The 23,220-nt window shown below is 39.8% G+C and overlaps 1 protein-coding gene across 2 annotated transcripts; it reads right to left on the bottom strand.

Annotated features, from left to right (window-relative positions):
• Nucleotides 1-342: 342 nt before the first annotated feature.
• Nucleotides 343-22,432, bottom strand: PRKG2 (protein kinase cGMP-dependent 2). Of its 2 annotated transcripts, XM_063156656.1 has the most exons (18): nucleotides 21,934-22,432; nucleotides 19,055-19,221; nucleotides 17,346-17,459; nucleotides 14,513-14,618; nucleotides 13,270-13,333; nucleotides 12,540-12,617; nucleotides 11,400-11,494; nucleotides 10,563-10,631; nucleotides 9,703-9,801; nucleotides 8,616-8,766; nucleotides 7,212-7,348; nucleotides 6,963-7,052; nucleotides 6,647-6,788; nucleotides 5,690-5,853; nucleotides 4,935-5,057; nucleotides 3,975-4,037; nucleotides 3,067-3,133; nucleotides 343-2,218 (listed from the first exon to the last, which is right to left on the bottom strand). In XM_063156656.1, exons 1-18 carry the CDS (start codon nucleotides 22,425-22,427, stop codon nucleotides 2,123-2,125), a joined length of 2,319 nt encoding a protein of 772 aa, XP_063012726.1. In that variant the 5' UTR covers nucleotides 22,428-22,432; the 3' UTR covers nucleotides 343-2,122. The 2 variants fall into 2 exon arrangements, with proteins under 2 accessions (XP_063012726.1, XP_063012727.1); XM_063156657.1 differs by lacking the exon at nucleotides 3,067-3,133.
• Between the last annotated feature and the right edge of the window lie 788 nt (nucleotides 22,433-23,220).

Genomic DNA, 23,220 nt, shown 5'->3' with positions numbered 1-23,220 from the left:
GGCTGTCAAAGTAATATTTAATCTCTCCTGTATCAGCTTCTGCTTGTTTCTGGGAAACTTCCCCTCAGCATACCTGCAAGAACTAGAATGAATTGAATGCACATGGGAACTCTACATAACTACAAAATAATCTGTGACCTCATTCATTTTCTCAACATCCACTAGGGAAAACAAAATCTGAGTGCAGGACATGCTGCAAGAAATGACAGCAGTGGCTCTCTCTCCAGGATAGCCTTTTCTGCCTCAGTCTCTTCTGAATCATGTAGACAAGAAGTATAAATCCAGTCTTTGAATCTGGGCTGCTGTATGGAATGTGCTTGTAAAAAAATAGTGTTCATCTCGTTACATTATAAGCTTACTTTATTTGCACATAAATAAACAAGCTAAGTTAAATTTTATAAAGGAAATATATCCCACAGCTGCACAGACTTAATGCTAACTGCACTAAACTTATCATACAGATAATTTTTCACTTAAAAAAACATATATATACCCCCATTCTTATTTTATATATATGTATATATAAGGAAACTACATATAAATACAATGGAAAAATACATTCTAAAGCTTTTTATAAAACTTGGCACAATATTATTTTGACTGTCATAAAAATATTTATGAGAGAAAGGTAGATGCACGGAGAAACACAAATACATAATGTCTAGTGCTTCATCTAAATCCTGAAAATAAAATTTAGTCTTTGGTATTACTAAACAAAGTTAAGTTGCAACCATCTGGAGTCCCAGCTTACAGCCTCTGCTGCATGCTCTCTGATTCCACTTTGCACAGGCTTTGCTGGCTGCAAATTTCCATAATAATTTGCAAACAGGCAGAGAAACAAAATCAGCTAAATATGTAGTGTCTTCTTTCAAGGGCTCCATCCAACCTTCATTAAATTCAATGGAAAATATTCTATTGCCTTATTCAGGCTGACGGCTATGCAAAACATTTAAATTGATTTGCTGTCAAAGCGATCGTCCCCCACCAGTGAAAAATAATTATAACCATGTAACAAAGCATGGAACTGCCCCTGAGGCATTCCCTCCCTCATTTTCCCCTTCCCAGTGGGAGAAGTCACTCCCAGCAGCCAGGGAGGTGATCCAGCAGCCATGGGTAACCAAACCCTGAGCACTCAGTACAAGCTGCCCGGGAGGTTTTCCCTCCAGCCTGTGAAATGCGGTAAAGCTGCGGCAGCTTCAGCCCGGAAATTTAAATTGAATTGGTCTCAGCAGGAGCTGAAATAAATCCAAGCAGTGGCTGCAGATGCATCCATCCCATAAACCCAGCATGAAACCCAGGAACATCCCTGATTCAGCAGCAGTTGGGGTTCATAACACAGAATTTTCCTGTATAAGCCATGAATGCACAACATCCATCTGCATTTTGCCCCTGCAAGGTAAAAGCTTTTTGTCCATCTATTTTATCTTCACACTACACAAAAGCAAAACATTTTAAGAAAGGCACATGGCTCTTTGAAGCAGTAAGGGAAATGCACACCACAGTCTGATTCTCTAGGCAACTTCTATTACGCATACAATTTTTTGTTTGACCAGTCTCACATATCCAACCTGGTGCAAAACTAGACTGACAGCTTACACAGTGATACCTTTTTGGCTGTAGCTAAATCAAATCAACCTTTCAGTAAAAGTCTCTTTTCTACACATTTATGGATCAATGCAATACAGGACATTTTGGAGGAAAAGCAAAACACAGCAGATAAAAAGAAAAATAAGTGCCTATAGTTTTATCTACTGACAAATGTCACAGCTGCTGGCTTCTGATACCCATCCTCTCCACCCAAAAAAAGATGTATGGTAACCTTGTTAATATCAACATTTCAGCTAGTGATATTTTTAGTGGCAAAACCATAGATCCAATCAAAAGTATCTGGGAAATGTTCACTGTGTATCAAAAAATAAATTCAGGTTACCTCTGCTGACTGAATGCATGCCCTTCCCATAAAATGCACAGATTTTGGTGGATTATCCAAACAAGTTCTGGTTCTGTACTGTCTTCTATTCTTCAAGGAGTGCTGTATAATTTGTCTAACTTCATTTTAAGCAAGAAACAAGATAGAATCGATGCCTATGGGTCTCTATAAATGTGCCAGGAAGAAAAATGATCAGAAATCCTTGTCCCAGCCTGAAAGTTCATCTGGAGGGCTCCCCACTTCAGGTGGATAGCTGTCAAAGTAGCTGTAATCAGTTGGTCCAGACAACTAGGACATTGAAAGCACAAACAAAACGGTGTTTCAGAAAGTACCTTTTGAAAATGTTCTCTATGATTATGCATAATTTGTGTTGCTCCCAACATGGAAATGAAAGGCTAATATGACAAAGATGATGTCTTTCAATGGATGCATTTCCTCATTCTTTAAAAGAAGTACCTCCAGCAATTGCATTGTAGAACAGAACAGTGGCATTAGCCTTCTTGTACAAAAGGAATTCCCAAATATCAAATCCTTGATTTCATCCCAAGCCCTGTTAATTCAGTAAGAAAACTGGGCCACACTGTACAATTTGAATGCTATTAAGATCAAATCTACACTCATAGGGTAGCTACTCAAAGTAGACCTCAGAATTACTTTTTGTTTCAAATTAAGATCAAAGTGAGTTTCAAATGCTTTATCCTTAGTCTTTTATCGTTTAAGGGCAAAAACATTTAGGCCTTTTAAAGCTGGGAGCTTACTCAAGGATGTGTTGGAACTCAGTAGCAGGAGAACACAGGAATTTGTACTCTTCACAGTAATATGAACAGTGCATCTTAATAATGTGCCCATTACCAAGGGAGATATATTTTTTCAATATTAGTTTCTGACCAAACAACATTTGTTCTAGTAATGGTGAAAATGTAATACAAAGTACACAGGCAGAATAATATTTCCATTACTTGACTGACTGTAGTTATGTATTGCTTGCTGTCTCTCTTTCATTCAATTTTCACAAAAAATGTTGAACTGTAATAATTCAAATGCATCTTTGGGAAGATTTGCTATCACCATCGGTTCTCCTTTGTAGCCAAGCTGTGTTAGCAAAGCATTATGACACTGAAAGCCAAAGCCAATACCTCTCTTTTTAAAGGCGATGTCAATTTCCTCACTTTCAGACTATCCCAGTTAAAACCACTCAACCACCTGATTAAAAAGAGACGAAAGACAGAGAGAGACCAAAAGAGAAAGACAGGTAATTTTTGGACATCATACCACAAAGAGCAGAAAAATCACATGAACAAGGGCTATAAGAGGCTTTTTTCATGCCAGCTCCTGTAAGAACACAGAAGGAGGAATCTCCAGCACCGTTGTTGCCACACAAGGCAGAGGCAGCATCAGGCCCACCAGGCACTTTGGCACTTCTGCATGGAGGAGGTGCACAGACAGGCAGGTTAGTGCATGCAGAAACACAGCCATGCAGAGGCTTGTGTGCCTCCTTGGAATTCCACCCTTTTTACAGCATGAGAACAGGAAGACAAGCAGAAAAATCAAAGAATTGCCTTCCCTAGGCACAAAGTAAAGGGCTTAGAAACAGCTCAGATAAAAAGAGAAAACAGAAAATGTTTAATTTACAGAGGGCTTTCTTTGTTAGAAGAAGGACTTGCATTAGAAAAATTCATTGTGAGAAAGACTTTCTTTGTTACAAGAAAGAAGACAAACCCCTAAAATTATTGCTATGGAGCCCTTAACTACTCATTCTTAAAAATCAAATGTTGAAGAGTCAGGAGGTCTGAGAAGCAGATGGTGAACTGGCATTGATTTCTCTGAGAACTGAATTAAACTCCTACATCAACAACCTGCAGCAAAATCAGTAAAAAATAAGATTTCTAGATAATGCTGCTGAGGATTTACATTCATGTTGTTGCTTGCTATAGTTGCAAAATACTCACGAGCAACAGAGATGTCTATGAGTTTACCTATCTGGCTATTAAAAATGTTTCAAAATAAGCCCCAAATTTTCTTCTTGGAAATCTCTTTTGCTTACCTGTGCTTCTTGATGTCATTTATTCCATTCCTCAAATTGCCTAATCTTTCTGTAGGGTTTTGCCTCAAAAAAAAAAAAAAAAAAAAGGAAAAAAAAGAAAAACATTAAGAATAATAATATATGAAATATTCCTATTTTTAAAAGAGCATTTATAGGTCCTAATTGCTTGCATTTAACAGTTGCACAGGGATGCAGCTTGCACAAAACATGTGGCCTCATGAGGAGATCTAATGAGTTGTTGCTCACTGCTCTTTTTTTCTGAGGATGGAGAAACCTTCTAGAAAGCCAAAGCAGTGTCACTCAACTGTGAGAAGCAGCAGAGGGAAATCAGCTGGCTGAGTTTTAGCTGCATATCTTTTTCCTGGCCAGCAGGTCTGAGTTACAAAAGGAGGCAGATCAAAATTTACATTACAAACATCCTTCCAGCTGTGGTACACAAGAACGTTGAATACTGTTCCCAGTGCCATGGATGAAATCCCCCAAGAGCTGGGAATCCAAAGTCAGTGTCACCAGCCACAGGTTGTGCAGGCCACTAAGTTAGGCTGGTCCTTTTGAAATATCACCTTCTGCACATTTTCTGAAGGACTTAAGCCAGTCTTTCAGTGCCTTATGTTTTCTGAAATATCTATATGCCTAAGTCATTTTGGAAGATTTTATTTTTTTAACAATGTGCTTGATTTGATAATCAAATCCCTTAGCTCTTTCCTCAGCCCCCACTTAATAAATTTTCCCAAAGATGTGTTTCAGAAAAAATTCCCAGCTGCAGAGAAAGCCCAGAGCCTCTGCAGACTCAGAGGTGCGACACATTCAGGAGCATGCAATGCCTACTGAATTCAATCAGAATAGACCATGTCATGCATAACAATTCCAAATGAGATTCTCAGGAATTCAGTGCTCACTGTGAGTCCTAAAAGAGCTCAATCTCTCTACACTCAGTTTTTGCCTCACTGCCCCTCATACCTGCAGAGCCTGCGGATCAAATCCTCAGGTCGCCTTGTTATTGCTTTAGGAAAATCCAGCTTTTCAATGCCTTTGAGAATCAAATTGTATGTCATCATCTGATCAGCCCCAGAGAATGGTGGGCTGGAAAAAGAAAGCAACACTGCTAAATGAAACATCTGGCAAGAGCAGATGTGGCCAGTACTTATCTAAGCAAATATAGAAAAATATGGAAAAAATGGGAAAAAAAGCCCACCTTCCTACTTTTACAACCCTCACCCTTTCAGCCTGTAAGATAATAGATAAGATAACAGAAAGGCTTGAAGCTGAGAAACTTCCTGTATGTACCAGGTAAAATGCATGACCATGTGTCCCTTTAAGCCTAACTCAGAGAAGCTTCCACTTTGTACTGCCACTGAGCATTCCCAAAGAGTTGTCATGGGAGTGTGCTAAAGAGAGAGAGCCCTGTTTACAGCTCACCCATCCCACTGCACCCCATCACCCACTAACAGGCAAGAGAACAGCCTGTTGTCACTTGCTCCCCACAGGAAACATCATCAGCAGCTGCAGGAGTCCTACACCTGCCACTTATAGCTTGTGCCTGGATAAGGCAGAAATGAGAATACAGAACCCAGTAGGTCTGTGACATTTCTGAAATGATGGAAGGTAGGACTTGCATAAAGAAGTATCATTTTGCAAGGCTGCCTAAAAATAACCTTGGAAAGGTTTCTAATAACAGATAAACTAGGTAAGAACCTTGAGTAGGAGGCACTTACCTGCCAGTGAGGAGTTCATACACAAGAATCCCAAGGGACCAAAAATCCACGCTGAAGTCATGGCCTTTACTCAGAATGACTTCAGGGGCAACATACTCAGGGGTTCCACAGAATGTCCAGGTTTTCTGTCCTGATCCAATCTTCTTTGCAAATCCAAAATCAACCTGATCAAAATCAACATATGCTGCATAATGCAGAGGAGTTTTGCACTGGGAAGCATTAATGTCTTAATTGCTTCCTCACTTTCTGCAAAAACCCCAGAATTGCTAGTTTACAGCTAGAACAACCTCACAGTGTAATTGTGAAGGAGGGAGAGGTAATTCCACTGGATTACTGAATGTTATAAAACAGATACATTTATTATCACAAGTAATTTTCTGAATAGTTTTCCTTCTGGGGAGAACAACCCATGATTTCCTTGAGGACATGAGATTTACTGTCCCTGGAAAGCAGTGGGTGGCTCATTGTCTTCAGAATGGATATTTCAAGCTCCCTGAAGGGTATTCTTGTTGCACATCTCATGGCCACACTAAACCATGGCAGGAGTTCTTTCCTGTGTTCTCTCTCTACAAAGAGAGGGAACCTGTGACTGTAAACGGAATCAATGAATGTTGAACCTGTGATTGTCTGAGGCTGGACAAGGAGGTAGTTCTGCACCCGGGAAATGTGGTTTCTGTTCTCACAATAAAACTGACTGCTGGGAGAATTCTGTCTTTTGCTGTTTATACTGTGGCAAGAGCTCTCAGAGGCTGCAATTCCCCAGTTTGTCCATGGCTTGCAGTGGCTTTGTAATGCCTTAGTTCCTCATTGTGCAATGAGAAGCCCTTTACTGCTGAAGCACAAGAGTTACTACACTCCAGGATCCTGGTTCTATAATTACATGCTATTTATATCCCCCCCTGCAAAGAAACAGGATACAGGCACAAAAGGATAACATTACAATTGATTACATCTTACCAATTTTATATATCCTTCAGCATCCAAAATTAAATTTTCTGGCTTCAGGTCTCTGTAGATAATTCCTATTTGATGCAGATAGTCAAAAGCCTCTGTCACACACCCAACACAAAACTTGGTGGTGAATTCGTCAAAGCTGCCTCTGGAACAAAAATAATAATCACAATCAAGTTCTGAAAATGCCTCAGTTATTAACCAGATAATATTTAACATCCAGAATATTAACCAAACTGAACCAAACATTGACTGGAGAACCTACTCAGTAGCCACATGGGGCTGACTTTAAAGGGCAAGGTTATGCTGTGTTTGCTGTTACCTGTCTCTCAGCAAGCTCCACAGTTCCCCTCCAAGGCAAGCCTCCAGGAGCATGTACACATATTTGTTATCCTTGAATGTGCGATACAGCCTGTGGAGACAAACAGCAGCAATTTAGGAAAAGCAAAATAAAAACGAGACTTGCAGTGGCTTTCCTCCAGAGCTCATGAGTGCCAAACCCCATTCCTAACAGTGCTGCCCCAGGGGTCAGCTGGGGGACAAAACCAAGGGAACCTTATGCTCAACTTACTTCACAACAAATGGAGAACATATCTGCTCAAGGATTTTCTTCTCAGAATAGATGTGCTCTTGCTGTTTGGTATCCACTACGTGTTTCTTCTTTATGCATTTCATAGCAAAAGCCACGTTCTCATTTTTAACTTTAACCTGTGGATAAAAATGATGAAAGCACATGAGGCAAAGAAAGGATGTTTTACTAAATTGTTCTCAGTGGATACATTGATATAGATATTTTTCAACACAGCACAGGACTGAAATTGATGGCTGTAACAAGGGACAAATTCCAGATCTTCTGCAGAACTGTTATGTGGATTTTACGCCAAGCATCAGATATTTTAGTTTCCCAGTCCCCACTCGTAAAGTGAAATGTTCCCTCTGTTCATGTTATATATACCAAATAGCAGCAGCTTGGATAGGTACTACATATTACAGCGAGTTTATATCACAGTGGGTCCCAATTTCAATTTAAGATTTCTAATCACCAGCATAATACAAACAAAAAGGAGAGGCAGTTTAGGAAGAATGTTTACAAATGATTTTGCATTCCACTGAAATATTATCCAATATGCAATAAAAAGATGGAAGTTAAAAAAGGGCCTCTTGAAATGAAGGAAGCAGATATCTGCTCTACAGCTGGATGAGAATTCAATTTTCAGCTTAGTATTCAGATGCTGCAGTAGAATTCCAGTGTGGAATTTTTTTTGTGAAGCATGAATCAGAATGGAATAGTTGATGGTCTAACGACTGTAAAGGATTATTGACTTCACTAAAAGCACAAAGTCTCCTTTAATTTACCATTGCCTTCAGCAGCCTGCACAAAAAGCATTCAGGTTTTTGTCAGATGTTTGCAGCTCAGCCAGAGGCCAGTGGAATTTAAGGCTTTGGGCTAATGAAGCCCTTGGTATCCCAGAAGCACAGCTGATCACGCTATTGAATATGACTCAAAAGAGCCATTGCAAATTGTTGGAAATTTCCCAGTGAGCACAGCTCAGAGACAGCTCAGGCTGGCTGGAGCTGCTGTGGGGCATACAGAAGCAGTTCTACCAGCACAGACTATGTGGTGCCATTCAGATTGCTCCAGGTCCAGGCAGATTCCTGGAAAAAGGCCTGCCATTCAGGGGACATAATGCAGGCAGGCACATCTGTAAATTCCACATGCACAAACTGATGACTATGTCTAGTGAGCAGGAAGGTATTTTTAACAGCAGGAGATGGAGGCACACAAGAATGGATCGGCATCTTTAAACACCCAAGTCCTGAAATGCTTTTTTAAACTATGCAGTGCTTTATGGAGAATTATTTCTGCCTGAGGGGCAGAAGCACATAGAATACCAAAATCCTTCCCATTATTCAGTGGCTAAATCAATCATCCAAGACAGAGAGCTACATGAATAATTTTAAAACATTCTCTTACAAGCTCAACCCTTCCGAACCCACCAACACCCAGAGTTGTGACAACTTCTAAATTCTGGAATGGGGAAGGAGGGAACTGGGCTACTTTCTCCTTCAGCTCTATCATCTCCAAAGACACCTCTTTGGTCAACTGTCCACAGAAGGATCTGCCTCTGCATTAAAAAAAAATAACATAGGTTAGTTCTTTTCCTTGCCATTACTTTTAATGATCCTATATAAAGGAAAGGAAATGGAAAAGAGGAAAATGGGAAGTGGCAAAGGAAAATGAGGAAAGGAGAAGGAAAGAAAACTCTTCTTATTTCCTAACAGAATATTAATGAAATCCTATAGAAGTAAATTAGGACAAAAATGGTACTGAAATCCACTGAGTAGAATCTACAGTAATTTTAGCAAGACCCGATCCCTGGTGAGATTCCTGTTGATGGGGGCAGCTGCAAAAGTTTGGGCAGTCCAAGCTGGAGAAGCAATGCTTGAAGGACTGTGTACCAGTTCCAGCGGAATTATCAGAAATAAGAATGCAGATACATTTCTAGACAGAGGAAAAACACACTCTGCTAACATTCCAGCAGTGCTCAGACTGATACCAAAGGTACATAAACTAAAAGTGTGGCCCACAGCTAAGAGCAGACATCAATACCATCAGTGCTGCACTGAAACATTAAAAATAAACTGTTTCTTTATGTCTGTTTCTTTCTTTTTGAAATGGCACTCAATCTTTTGCACAGTAATACAGATGCTTTAACTAAACCTGGAGTTAAAGTTGGCCTTCAGGGTTTTTTACCAGTCAAAGAACTTACCATCAAAATGCAAAATCTATTTGAGCACAACATCATTTTTTTCCTGTGCTCAGTTTTCCAGGAATAGAATGAATTCTTGTTTGGAGGTCAATACCCTGAGATTCTATGTAATTTTTGTATCAGAAAAAGTTTTTTGGGCTTCATAAGCATAGACAGACTGTTCTACTACAGTGATTGCTGTCATTCCTAGGGGTCCATCTCCTTCAACTACCATCCATGATTTTAGTTAAGTATCTATGACATTTTTTTATGATTAGCTACTATAGGTGTAACAAACATGATCTGACTTACTTTGCGTGTCGTTTCTCATCAGCCTGGGTCAGATTGGCAACGTAACCTTCCAGGTAAGTTTGCAGCTCCTCATAAGTTCCAACTGTTTGATTAAATGTCCTGAAACCACAAAGGAAACACCATAAACTGCTGAACATTTGAGTTATGACCCAGTAGGAGTTGGTGGATACTCAAGGATCACTTCCTCTAGGCTCAAGAAATGATCAAGCAATCTGGCAAAGGGGGCAAGAGACCTGTGTGGAGAAATAAAGAATTCTTGTAATTACTCAGGCTTAAGTGGAAAACACACAAGAGATGGAAGATGGGTCAGGCTACTTGGAACAATATAGAGAAGTTGTCAGGGTAAATATAAATGAGACAAGGATGGCTGAGGCCCACCTGGAATCAATCTGGCCAAGAAGAAAGGTGTCTTCAAATACATCAGTAACTAAATGAAAAGGACCCATTACTAAATATGCAGATCTCATATTCAAATCTCCAAAGGATAAGGACCCATTACTAAATGCAGCAGGGACTCTGGTGACAGAGAAGGCAGAGTTACTGAATGCTCTCTTTGCATTGGGCTTCACTGACAAGAATAGGGCTTAGGAACCTGTAGGTGACCCAGGAGATCAGGATAAACATCATCACTACAAGGAGAGAAAGAAAAGAGTAACTCTGAACTACTTCTAAGCTTCTGTGCTCCAGCACCTGCTGTCAGCCTCTCTTCATTGGTATTCCTAAAGCACAACCACTCGTTCAGGATCCATTTAAGGAAACGCTGTGGTTCTGCCTACAGTGAAGTCACATTAACCCACTGAAAGTCACTTTAACCTGCTGAAAGAGGATGCAAATCTTTCATGAAGGTGCAATGTACTTACTCTCTGTCTATAACGAGGCACTCCACGTTGTACTCATCTGCAATGACGTTTGCTGATCTGACGTCGTCACTGAGAATTGAAATGCATTAGGAGAGCTCAGAAGCATGTCAAAATCCTCAAAGTACCTCACACTGCACTCATGGAGGGGCACAGCTGCTCTGGCTTAAACTCCTCAAAAGCCTCTGCAGCCTGTACCTGGATTAATGCTGCTGAACCAAATACAACATTTAGTCTTTTACTGGTCATTATTATGGTCAAGCACAGTATTTTTTCCAGTTTCAATAGGGTTTGTATCATGATATCCTTTAGCAAGCTTCCAAGAAACTAGGGTGAGATATAGTTATCACTACATCAAGATTCACTACTTATTTCTAAAAAGATCCTTGGATATAAAACATTCCCAAAGCCAGGTGACTCGCTCCTCAATCACACACATAAATATGTACTGTGTGACTCCTTCTCTCTGTTTCTTACTGCCACGGGCAATGGAAACAAGAGCTCATTCCACTCACAATGGACCTTATCCATTCTGGCAATTACAACCTGGCACAAGTTCTCACCACAGTTTTTACTGAAGTGTTAACAATAAGCCACAATGCAGAGGGCCAGACTTTGACTTCTGCAGGGAAAACCAAAGGTAGATGCCAGTGTAAACTTTCGAGCTCTCTCTGCAACCCCTCAAAACAATAACACAGATTTGGTCACTGCCTTCATCTACTGACTTTACAAAGAAAAGAAATATATTCAAAGCAGCCATGGGTTGTAGAATCTGACACACAGTGATGGGACAATTGAGATCCTGAAATTCACATCATGAATCAGACAGTGTGAACTAACCTAATGAGAGCCTTTTCTCCAAAGTAATCTCCTTTGTATAGATTTTTAATCACCTGAGGCTGCGAGTGGTCTGTGGTACTCTGGGTAACTATCACCTGCAAAGTACAGGAAAAAAATTCTGTAAGGGAAAGTTTTAAAGTATTGCATGATTTTCTTTCTATTCTGTGTATTTGAGAAATGTCTTAAACTCAGTAATGCTGCAGAAAGAGTTACAGATATATATTGTTACCCCTCCTCTCAAAAATTACACCCAAACATTCCCTAACTCCTCTCTGAGTTTTGCTGGGAAGAAGGAATATATTCAGTATTGGGAAGCCCTCAACATTTTCTCCTCATTCTTTTTGAAACAGAGCAGAATAAGTCACATTTAAATGAAAGACTGAAAAATATTTCAGTTCCCACAGTGGGCAGATGTCATATGAGCTTTTTGTCTTCTCAGTTAAACAGGCAACACTCCAGAAGCATTAACTAACATTTCCCCTCACGAAACTCTGCTTCCACAGTAGCACTTTCTGCTGATGCCCATGCTAGCAAGAAACAAACTAGAATATCTACAGACACAGAGATGTTTTGGAAACTGGAAGTTTGTTGTGGAAAATTCTCCTGATTTAATTCTTTAGAGACCTGACTCAGCCTCCAAGCTATCAGCTGAGGGATAAAGGCTGCTGCCTTGCTCCTCTGGGACTAACCAGTGAAAGGATTCTGAGACACCTCAAAGGCCATTCTCCATTAGGCCTGGGACTCCATTACTTAGACTTTTCACAAGTCTAGGTTTTGCCCATCAGATATTGCACCATGTAGGAGAAGACATAGAGTCAAATCTCATTTACAAAAAAAATTACCAAAAAAATTTACAAAAAAATTGGCTTTACATCTGTGGCACAGAATCAAGAGGCTTCAGGACAAAATTTAATTACATTGTAATTAGAATAGTATAACATGAATTCATTGTGAATGAAAAATTAGGCTCCCTGAATCTTTGCATTGCTGCTCCAGGCTTTTATCACGAATATTGTGAATTTAATAGCATGTGCAGAAACACTCTGCAACATTTTTCCTGAAGACCACACCCCTTAAAGTAGCTTTTGAGATACAAGTGTTTGTACATGTTATTTTTTAAGCTAGGTTTATTATACTTACCTTTCCTTTTGCTATTATAAAGAAGGTGTTTCCTTCTTCTCCTTCCCGAATAACATATTCTCCCTTGTCATAGTACTCCTGGTGGGGGGCAAGTGAGAGAAAATATTGTCCAATAAATCTTTGAAAGGTTACTAGAGAGTAAGAACTACTAAAGAGTTCTGAACACGTGGATGTTTCACTGATGTTTAACTTCCTCCATGTGAAAAGAACATGCCTCCATGTGAAAAGAATAAAGTTACCATTATCCTTGGAAAAAAATCCCAGCTGTGGTTATAGATCAGGCCTTTACCTTCAAAGGCTGCTGGCAAATGCAGCCCTAAGGCACACAGGTATTTGACTGGATTCATGTGCTGGGCACCTAATGCCTTCTTCCCTTACATCTTGCAGTGTATGTGGTCCAAGGGATATGAAAGAATTACATACCCACATCACAAAGAGGTAAATTTGATTACCAAAAGAGTCTTGGAGAGCAACTTTGTACTTAATCTTAATAAAGGAGAGATTACAAATCCTCTCAACTACTTGCTTGGCTCCTTTGATGCCAAAAATATAACTTATTTCTATGTCACTAAATGTTATTATTTTTAATGTTATTATTTTCTGCCAACTTGGAGTTCAGCTCTGATCACTCCAAAACCACTCTCATATTAAAAAAGCTTGGTTGCTTTTTATTTTTTTTTCTTATTTTGGAAGCTTACTGAATATTATTTAGAAAAACTTAATGTCTTACCACTTCCAGGCAGTCCATGATCTTGGTTAATTTATCTTCAGGTAAGTTTTTCAGCAGGGACACACTTCCAGAAAACAAAACAAAAAAAAGCCACATAACCCAAAGCAGTTATCATTAGCAATTTTCACAGTCAAATTTTATAACTAGTTAAACTAGTGGTGAACACAGTATATGACTAAATCTTAATTTGGAAGGTTCAATCATTCTTATCCTAGTTTTTAGATAAACAAACTCGCATAACTTAGAAATGTGGCAAACATTGGTCAGTTCATAAACCAACTTTGAATTTCAGGAGAGGAGGGACTTTAGTGGGCATAAGGATTGATTTCAAAAGAACCCAGCAATTATACACTCAAGACATGATAGCAATTCAAGAATATATTTTCAAGTGCACTGCAGAGACTGCAAAATTTAAAACCTCAGTACTCTGCACAGATATTGAAAGATAATCCAATTACAGTAAAACCTTTGTGAACTTGCTGGTAAGAACAAAAAAACCTTCCACCTTGATCACTTGGACTTGTAAAAGTTAGGAAATTATAGAAATTTCTATCTATTTAGGCTCAGCAAAGAAGTGTGTATAGAAATCAAAGGTGGGGAAGGATGTGAAAATACACAAGCATTCTATGCATGGCCAGGTTTGGCATCTTGCTTTGAAGGCACAACAGAATGGTCATTCTGGGTTAAGAAGATAGAATATCACACAGCTAATTGTGGTTTGGAACCTCTGATTTCCCCATCTTCCTGAGGAGAAGCATGGCACCACTCTCAGTGGTCCCTGCAGGAGAGAATTATTCTGCTCTGCAGATTTCTTAGTAATTTAGATTTGAATTAGTTCATAAGTTGAGAGATATGCAGATCTCATATTCAAATCTCCAAAGGACAAGGAATATTCCTTAATCTACTCCAGCAGCAAACCAATTATTCATTGGAGGATTTACTTAGCTTTATTTATTATACTGTTCTATGTTCTAGACCTGTAAGTTCCCTATACATTTATACCACTACTTAAAGGCATTCAAGCACCTATTGAAGCTTTCTAGTGTGATGCAGGAGAAAAACAATTAAAATGGAAAAAACTCTCATGAATATTAGAAGAAAAAATACAAATATTCAGGCTTTTGAGGCCATATTTGCCTGAAGAGCACCTTTTTCTCTCTGTTTGCAAGACAGGCACAGTATTGTTGTGCACCTTAGTAAGTAGCACAAAGCAGTATCAGAAATAGAAATTCACCATATTTACCTTCTAAGGAAGTTTCTGTATTGCTCTTGTCTGGTTTGTGCTGTCACTCTCATGATATTTTGAAACACTTCTCTGTCCAGTGCCCATGTTTTAACATTAGTGATTGCTTTGAGAAAACAAAAAAAAAAAAAAAGAACAAAATCAGCAATGTTTCCAAATTATTTGATAGATGATATTACAGAATCAGCTCATGGTAGAAGACAGACTAGCTATTTAACAAGGCCCAAGGCTGAATGTTAAAATATCCAGCACCTATTGTAATCAGACTTTTAAAAGAATTCAATTCCCACTTAAAACTGCTCACTAAAGTAAGGAATAGATTTCCAAATGGTTCCTCCAGGGAATGCTTTCCATGCAATTTCATAGGCTGAGCAACCTTGGAAATGACAGGGCTGAACACTTGGGAAAATCTACCCTAATCACAGACAGTCACTGCACTCAAAAGCTGTAAAATGCAAAGAAGCTGACTGGAAAGAAAGAAGAACATGGTTGGTTTTCCAAAACCTATGTCATTGAATACTGTGCCCTGAATCAAACTCTAATTCAGATCATATGCAAATTCAGATTGTATGCAAATTATCTGCACTAAGATAGAAAAAACAGAGGTCAAGAAATAAATTTAATTTCATTTAATCCTGTGATCCTCATACACTTTTCCTCCAAACTATCCATTATATAAGAGAATAAAGGGTAATCAAAATATTAGTGTCTCATTTTCAAAAGAGAATCAAACTATTAATATGGTAAGCAGGCACAGGATTCAGCATCAAAGATGCAAACCACTAAGCAGCTTCTGAGTGCAATCACCAACACAACAAAACAGTTCTTATTTTTTTGAGCAAAAGGTGATTCTATGAAATTTAATCTCTTCTTTCAAAAGATGCTACACCATAATCAGCAGTTTTCCTTCTGCCCTAAGAAAGAACAAAACTGTGTTTTCTGGGAGATAAAATTTACAGAAAAAAATTGGGACAATTGATTTCCTCTGTTTATCATCAACATGGAACCATTTTTTTCAGGGAACAAAAATGCCAGGTTTAAAATGAAGCACAGTCATTTCTCATTGTATACAATACACACATATGATCTCCCATCTATCAAAATAGATCAAAAAATATTTTTGGATGCTGGATGGGAGAACAAAGGTGTTACTTTGGTTTTATTTCTCTCCTGGATAACATCTTTCAGTTTATTTTGCATGAAGAAAGCATGGCAAGTACACCCAGCCTATTGGAAATTGGTATTTCCTGTATCTTGCACCTTAACTAAATGAAGTGGTTATAGAGTTAGGAAAATGCCTGCAGTCTGAAAGATGAGATTAAAAAAAGAGAGAAATTCAGAAACATTGGGGCAAATCACATTGCCAATTTCAAATACAGCTCCTGCCTGGGAAGATGCTGCTGAGCAGCAGCAGCCACTGAGATGCTGTTTGGGTGAAACCCTTCACTTGTGAGTTTTCACAGGCTGCAGGAAAAGGGCACCAGGAGATCCAGCATCAGGAAAGGGTTTCACACGTGTGTTCACTATTCATGCTCAGGTATGGCATTGCATTGCTCTGCCTCCACAAAGACCACAGGAAAGCTGGTGGGGAGACGTGCATTTCTGCAGTGTTTGCAAGAATTCAAATAACTTTTCTTGTCCATAATTGGACAATTCCCGTCCTACCTCAAAAGCAATTAATGCTAGCAAAGGCCTAAAGCAGCTTGACATCTTATTATGCAGAAACACTGCTTTATAATGCTAATACTATACAGCAGGCAAAAAAGAAAAATAGGGAACATATTCAATTAGAACAGCATGTTAGTAAGAAAAATAATCACATTACTGATGTTGTTCTGTTTATCAGGCAGCAACAAAAACAGATTACATGTAATAACTTCCATCTGCAAAGCCAGCAATGATTTAGTGTCTAAACTGGGTACAGGAAGAAAGACCAAAAGCTTTTACAGCAAACAACTTCTTGTTTTATTCCATTTGCTCCTTTTTAAGTCAACATGAACTCTTCATACTTACTGGTGGCACAAAGTCCCTGCAGATTCAGACAAGAACAGAAATTAGTCTTCAAAGAAAAGTATTATTTATGAAATGGTGGAGAGTGAAAAAATGATGACCTTAACTATATTTAGTCACTTACTTGTTTGTCACAGAGCAATTATGGCATGTTGGAAAGGGAATCAGGGGTATTTAATGGATGTACACCCAGTCTTATGCAGAAAGCAGAATATTTGTATCAGAGCAACACTTAAACACTCCATCCTGGTCAGTCCCCAAACTGCCAGCTGCAAATGGGCCTAGGCAAGACTCAATAACATAATGATGATACAGAACTAAAAGAAGGGCAAAAGCAACTAATTCCTGCACATTTTAAATTGAATTAGAACTGTACCCACTCTACTAAAAACACCATGGCTCTCACATGCTTTCAAACTCTCTACAGTTTCATCCTTGGCACTGCATTAGACACAAGAACATAAGACCCAGAGACCACCGCCTCTACTAAAGCATCCACAATTAAAACACAGTCCTGCCCTAGTTGTTAGTATGCCACACATCAGGCTAACCAGCACAATTTGGAGGTGCCTAATTGCTTATCAAGATTAAGATTAGATAAATTATCAAGGTTATGCCAGAGATGGAATGACATTCATGGCATAGTATTCAAGTTCCCAAGGAGAAAGAACTCAAGGAAGAAATATGTGAGTTTACTGTAGATAACCAAGACATGCAAACATCTATTAACTGAAAACTTCAAAGGAAATCTGGGTGTAACAGGATCTCACAAAAATCCACAGTTTTTGTTTTGAGCAAGGTTGCTGTATTTAACCTCAGGTACCTTTCACAGAAGCTGTCCGTGTGCAGTTGTATAAAATGGCCAGTTCTCCAAATGCTGTCCACACAGGTATTGAGGAGAGGAGTTTATTCTGCTGAAAGACTTCCAGACTGCCCTCTGTCAAAAATCACCAGGATAATAGCTGTTAAACCTGTGCTCAGCTGCACAGAGTGGATGGGAAACAAATCAATATATTTCTGACTTTGCCACTCCCTGGAACACAGGATGGGGAGCAACAGTGCAAAAAGTGCTTTGAAACTCACATGCAAACCAGTAAAGATTTATTGTTTAAAATGTACTGCTAATCTACAGATGTGCTCTGGAAGGAAGGGCCATTCTAAATCCTGATGGATAAACCTCTGCTACAACAAGCCACTCCCTTGTGGTTCAGATAATCTAGTGTGGTGTAAAGAAAGAAGTCTCAAAATAATGGTCACAGGAGAAATGACTCATGGTTTATCTCTTCATAGAGATGTATGAGCATGTATATGCAGAATGCAAAGGAGAGGGTAGAAAAATTAAAAGCACATCAAATCTTCATTCAATAAGTTGTTCTTGAGCTTTACTAGTAAAAGTTAAAGTAAGTCTGAACTTCACAGTTTATGGCCCCCAAAAACCTTCCCTTAAATATGCTACGAAAATTCTGCCCTGTTCTCTCCAAGGCCCACACCATCTCCTCAAGAAAGGTTCTAATGTGCCAGAAAAAGTTCCAGGTGCACATCTCCTTTCTGATATTTCATCTGCTTTCAAAGTGTTATCATTTTGTCTTGCAATAATATGACCACACTGTCACAAATCCTGCCTCCTCTTTTTTCCTGTAGCATCTCTGTTTTCCTAACACAGTTACCATCATTTTTTCTCAACTAACCCATCCATATAAAGCTAGAAAATGAGCTTCCCAACATATACCAGTTTGTTGGTATACCTGTTTAAATATTCCCACCTCAACAGAACTCATACTATATATAGTACAAGTTCTAATTCATATGAGTCTCTGAGACTTTTAGTGGTCCCCAGTTGATGAAATATGCAAATTCAACACAATTTTTTTTTAATGGCGAAAAGATGAAAGACCTTATTGCTGATAGGAGCAAATTCCAGGTGTTAAAATATAGCTGAACAGCAATTTGGGGCACAGTAGCAGTCAGCACAAATTATTTCAGACTTGTTGGCCTTATTTTAAGAAAGCCTTCTGATCCTAAAGCTTTTTTTCTTTTTTTTCCCATAAAAAGCCAAACAGGTCTTTTTTTTTTTTTTTAAAAAGCAACCTCTCAGCTCTGAGAATTATGAATGTAGACCTCATCTTTCCATTTTCCATGCACTGAAAACTGGTATCTTATGAATGTTGAAAAGTAAGTCTATTTCAGGAGTGGCTTCATGATTGAACAGTTCTCTGTATTTTAAATAATACCTGTTCTTCCTCTGGAGAGTAAAGGGTTGGCTACACCTCCAACAGAAAGGAGCTGCTGGCCTCTGAACTTTCAGAAATGAAAAAGGCCATGAAAAAACATTAAATCAAGACTCATGTTTCCAAGGTGCTTTTTTACTGCTCTCACTCCGTTTCATGAAAGTCACTGGTAAAACTTGCCTTGCCCTCTACAGGGACCAATTACTTAGGAGCACAAACACCCTCACTGTGATTCCCTGCAAAACATCCTAAACCCCTTTCCTGTTCCTTGCACTTGTGTGCTGTACAAGTGAGCAATGTTCACCTTTGAGCACGAAGATGTGATTTCCCGGCTCTCCCTGCCTGATGACGTAGCTCCCCTGCTGGAACGTCCTCTCGTACATGCATTCCACCATGTCTCGTGTCTGGTGAGGCTCCAGTCTCTTCAGGAACTGGTTTTTGTTCAGGGCATCTGTGATGAGCTTCTTCTCACTGGTTGCAAAAGAAAAACCACAAAGTTTAAAATGCCCAGCATGGCTGGGGTTTGTTATTCACCAAGCATCCATTGCTCTCAAAAGCATTCCTCTCATTTCTAACACGCTGCTCTGCCTGCCTTGTTTAGACCTTGTGGGATGGTAGCCTGGCTAGTGAGGGAATTGTCTGTGCTGTAGCCACCTGGTGGAACAATCCCATTGAACAATCTTGTTCTCACTGCTCCCTGAGACAGTCTCTGCAGCATTTCCTGCTGCAGTAAATGCATATAAATACATGGATGACTTGTAAAGACAAGAACTGTCTGTATTTGAGCTGCTGGTAGCAGAGCCCAGTGACTGGATTTTAAGAAGGAGAAAACATGGAAAAAGAAACAATGGATGAATCTGTGGATAGGGGCTAACCAGCCAAAACAAAGCAGGCCATACACAATCTATGGGTTCTTACTGATTTGAGTATGCTCTGGCTCAAAGGCATCCTAAAAAGCAGTGCCTCAAGTCCACACCAGAAATGAAGGCAATTACACAACTTCTGCACTGATGGGGCTTTTATGGCCCTGCTGAGTTTTCTTTTACTGCTGAAGTGAAGGATAAATTCTGCCTTCGAGTCCCCATGCTCCCAATGTTGACAAAGTCGATACCCTGACAGATTTCTGAGGCACTTAAGGCTTCCTCTTGTTTGTATTCATAAAGCAATGGGAGGTTGTCATCAAAACTAGGTTATGTGGGAAAAAATCTCCTGAGGACAATCCAGGAATGAACAAACCTAGAGCACGTAAATACACTTACAATGTTACTAGTCATGTAATGACTGAAAATAAGTGAAGGTGATGAGATGATGCAGGAAAATAAAACCAAGTAGCTATGGTGAGGACTGTGTTTAGAAATAGGAATCATAACTTACCTTCTGCTGAAAGCAACAGGGTTATTGGAATATAAGCTCTAACTTAGTTTTCATCTAAAGCCAACCTTGATAATTTGATTCATCCTGGCCTGCATCATGTGTACAATACTGCAATAAAACACAGTAATTGCATATAACCTGATACGTGAAATGAGCACAAAAGCTTCCAGAAATGTGGAAGAGGAGACTACGCTTCTAAACTTTCATTAAAATCATCCATGCTGAGATACTCCAAACAAAAGTATGGCACTCAAACCCCTGCCATACAAATAGCATCAAGTTGTGCCATTTGCTTTACAAATATTTCTAAAGGGACTGGTGACACTCTGGAATAATGCAAATTCAAGAAGCATGGAGCTTCCCCTCCTTCTGAGGCAGCTCCTTGCACAAGGAGCACTGCAAAGTTACCTTACACAGCAGTGGGGCTGCATTAAGTCCTTTCTCTGTAAAGGGGAGGCTGCTACTGGTAGCAGCAACTCCAAACACCCCTACAGACACTGTCAGGCTAAGGGGTCATATTTGGTAATTATAGCACCAAGAATTCTGTAGACAGTGAAGGTTACACTTTGTCCTTATGTGTCTGAACTTGACCTACTACAGTATTTACAGGCCAGGTAAGGAAACCAAATGTTTGTGCTTTTCATCATTTGGCTGTCTCAACAGCAAGGTGATGGGGTTTTACACAAGTGCATGTGTATCACAGGCTTATCTAACTGAGAGACATAGCAATGCACAGCACTACAGGTTTGTGGTGCTTTTTTGGCATATGTTTTTTTCCAAAATATTTGGAAGATCAAATAATACTTTGGCCACCACGACATCAAAAAATGATGTGCATTATGTCTGGATTGCTTAAGCTGCAATACTTGCTTTGGTTCTGGCTGCTGCACTTTGCTAATCCACTGGCTCTTCTCCTCACTGCTGTTACAATTCTGTCTCTGAAGGCACCCTGGAAAACCATGTGCTGGACTGCAGTACAAGGATTATGCCAAGGAGAAGACAGGTTACAAACAGAACACTCTTAAAACTATGATTTAAGCTACCCAGGTACTTGTGATAAAATATTAATGCAGTTCCCTTACTCTGGAAAAACACTGCTAGCTGAAGTTCTCAGCTCTTTGTGGTGACTCAGGCAGCCTTTCTGATTCATGAGGCAACCTCTAAGGTGCAGTGCTGGACATGATGGATGAGAAAACATGCCTCATAACTCTCAGGTCTACTATGGTAAAGACTCAGATATGCCATGAATAACAAAGCTCCCCACAAATCTGAAGGCACTAAAGTCACTGGCTGAAGTCCAGGTAGGGTCTGGCTACCACCATGTTACACAGACTCTCAGGTTATGTCTGCACTGCAAGGTAAAAGAGGGTCTAAGTTATGCTTAAGGATACCAGACCGATATCTCTGTCTGCAAGGTCAGCTCTGACCACAGAGGTTTCTGGGTCTATCAGAGTCTAGAAGGTGTAATTGGGTTAAAAGAGGAACAAGTAAGATTCAGTTCCTACACCATGATTGTTAGAAGCTGGAGGGAAGGAGGAAGCTGGCAACAAAGATAAATCCCCAAAAAACCCAGTAAGATTCTCATCAGAAATACAGAGGATGCCCACCACTCTTCATCTGATGTCTGTGGGACAGAGATGATTCTTGGTTAAAGCTACCCACAAACTCAACCAGAGTCTATCACAGCTGCAAAGCCTGCATGAAAAGGATGAATACTTTAATCCTGACTAATCATGAGGAGAGGATATAATTATGATGTAAGTAATAACCTTGTAACACAAACAGAGAAGCCCTCTGAAACGAGCTCACCTGGAATCCTTTCGGACTGTTGCCTTTTCAAGGGAAAACACAGTTTGCCTGCTCAAATCACACAGTCCTGTTGTTGGTTCTGCAGATACACCTTCCTTGGCTCCTCTCCTCCTGTCAGCAGAGACTTTAAATGGAGAAGGCTGAAGAGAGTGCTCTCCTTGAGTGCTAACTACATCCTGCAGCTTGTTCAGCTGAATGCACTTGCTCTGGAGCTCCTTAGTGAGTTCTGCTATGACCTTAGTCTGCATGGCCAGCTGTTCCTGAAGCTCAGCAACGTGGCTACGACTCTCTTGCAGCTGCTGATCTTTTCTCTTCAGCTCCTTCTCCAGTTCCAGTACCTTGCTGCAGAGGACATCAGCTGGCCCATTGATCACATTGATGCCCAGGCATGGGTCCATGAGAAACTTGTGGCTGGCAGCACAGCCAATAGCCAGGTTTGCCACATGCCTATTGGGCTGCCTCAGGTGCTTGGGCTTCACTAATCCGTTCCCCATTTTGTCCAGGGACCTAGGTGGGAAAATAAGTCTGTAGTTTTATTTCATTCCTGAATAAAAAATAAAATTAAGTCATGGAATGTTGAGCACTGAATTCAGTAATTAGCTGGCAGCTGAATTTGCCATATGCAACTGTAGTAAACACAGCTGATTGCTTTCATCCTCTCCAGTCCTGCAAGTCAGCAGAGTAAAGGGCAAGGAGAAGAGGCAGGGAGAGGTGGTAGAAACAAAGCAAAAGATCTCATGGCTACCACTTCATTTTTGTGAGCTGAAGAGATGTGTAAGCTCCTTTCAGCCTAACAAAGACAAAACAAACAGCAGGAAGGAGAAAAGCTTGTGCTTGACTGCTAAAGCAAGAAAATTGTTAGAAGCAAAAAACAAAAGTTGGGTCACTTGCCCACTGAGGAATAATTATTGTGTAGACTAATTTAATTTAATTTAATAGACAGACTAATTTAACCAGTGGGTACATACCTGCCTGGCATAAAGGATATGTGATTAGTAAGTATATGTGTTAATACACAGGCAGCTGGCATAATTTCTGCAGCTCACTTACTCATCTAAAACTGGCTCATATTTGTTAGTACAACTGCTGTAACAGCTGCTACTGCTGTCAAGGAACAATTATCTTTTTATGGGGAATTAACCCTTTCCAGACGCTACTCATGAAAAGTGACCAGGAAAACAAATGGTCCCGGGCTCCTGTCAGAACACACCCATGGCTCCAACAACCACTTGTTGCAAACCAGCAGCCTTCAGTAAATTTGCAGGGAAGTGTCCCCCTTCTTCCTTG

Source organism: Melospiza melodia, chromosome 5 (genome assembly GCF_035770615.1).
Source record: "Melospiza melodia melodia isolate bMelMel2 chromosome 5, bMelMel2.pri, whole genome shotgun sequence".
NCBI classification, from domain to species: domain Eukaryota; kingdom Metazoa; phylum Chordata; class Aves; order Passeriformes; family Passerellidae; genus Melospiza; species Melospiza melodia.
The sequence above is the reverse complement of the archived record's forward strand: the minus strand, read 5'-3'. Positions and strand labels throughout refer to the sequence as shown.

Excerpts from the sequence above, each read along its gene's own strand:
- PRKG2 (XM_063156656.1), bottom strand. The coding sequence starts at position 22,427 with ATGGGGAACGGATTAGTGAAGCCCAAGCACCTGAGGCAGCCCAATAGG. Across the intron at positions 19,222-21,933 it reads ACAGTCCGAAAGGATTCCAG|TGAGAAGAAGCTCATCACAG; the intron begins GTGAGCTCGTTT and ends TTTTGCAACCAG. Across the intron at positions 13,334-14,512 it reads TACAGAAACTTCCTTAGAAG|TGTGTCCCTGCTGAAAAACT; the intron begins GTAAATATGGTG and ends GTTTTCTGGAAG.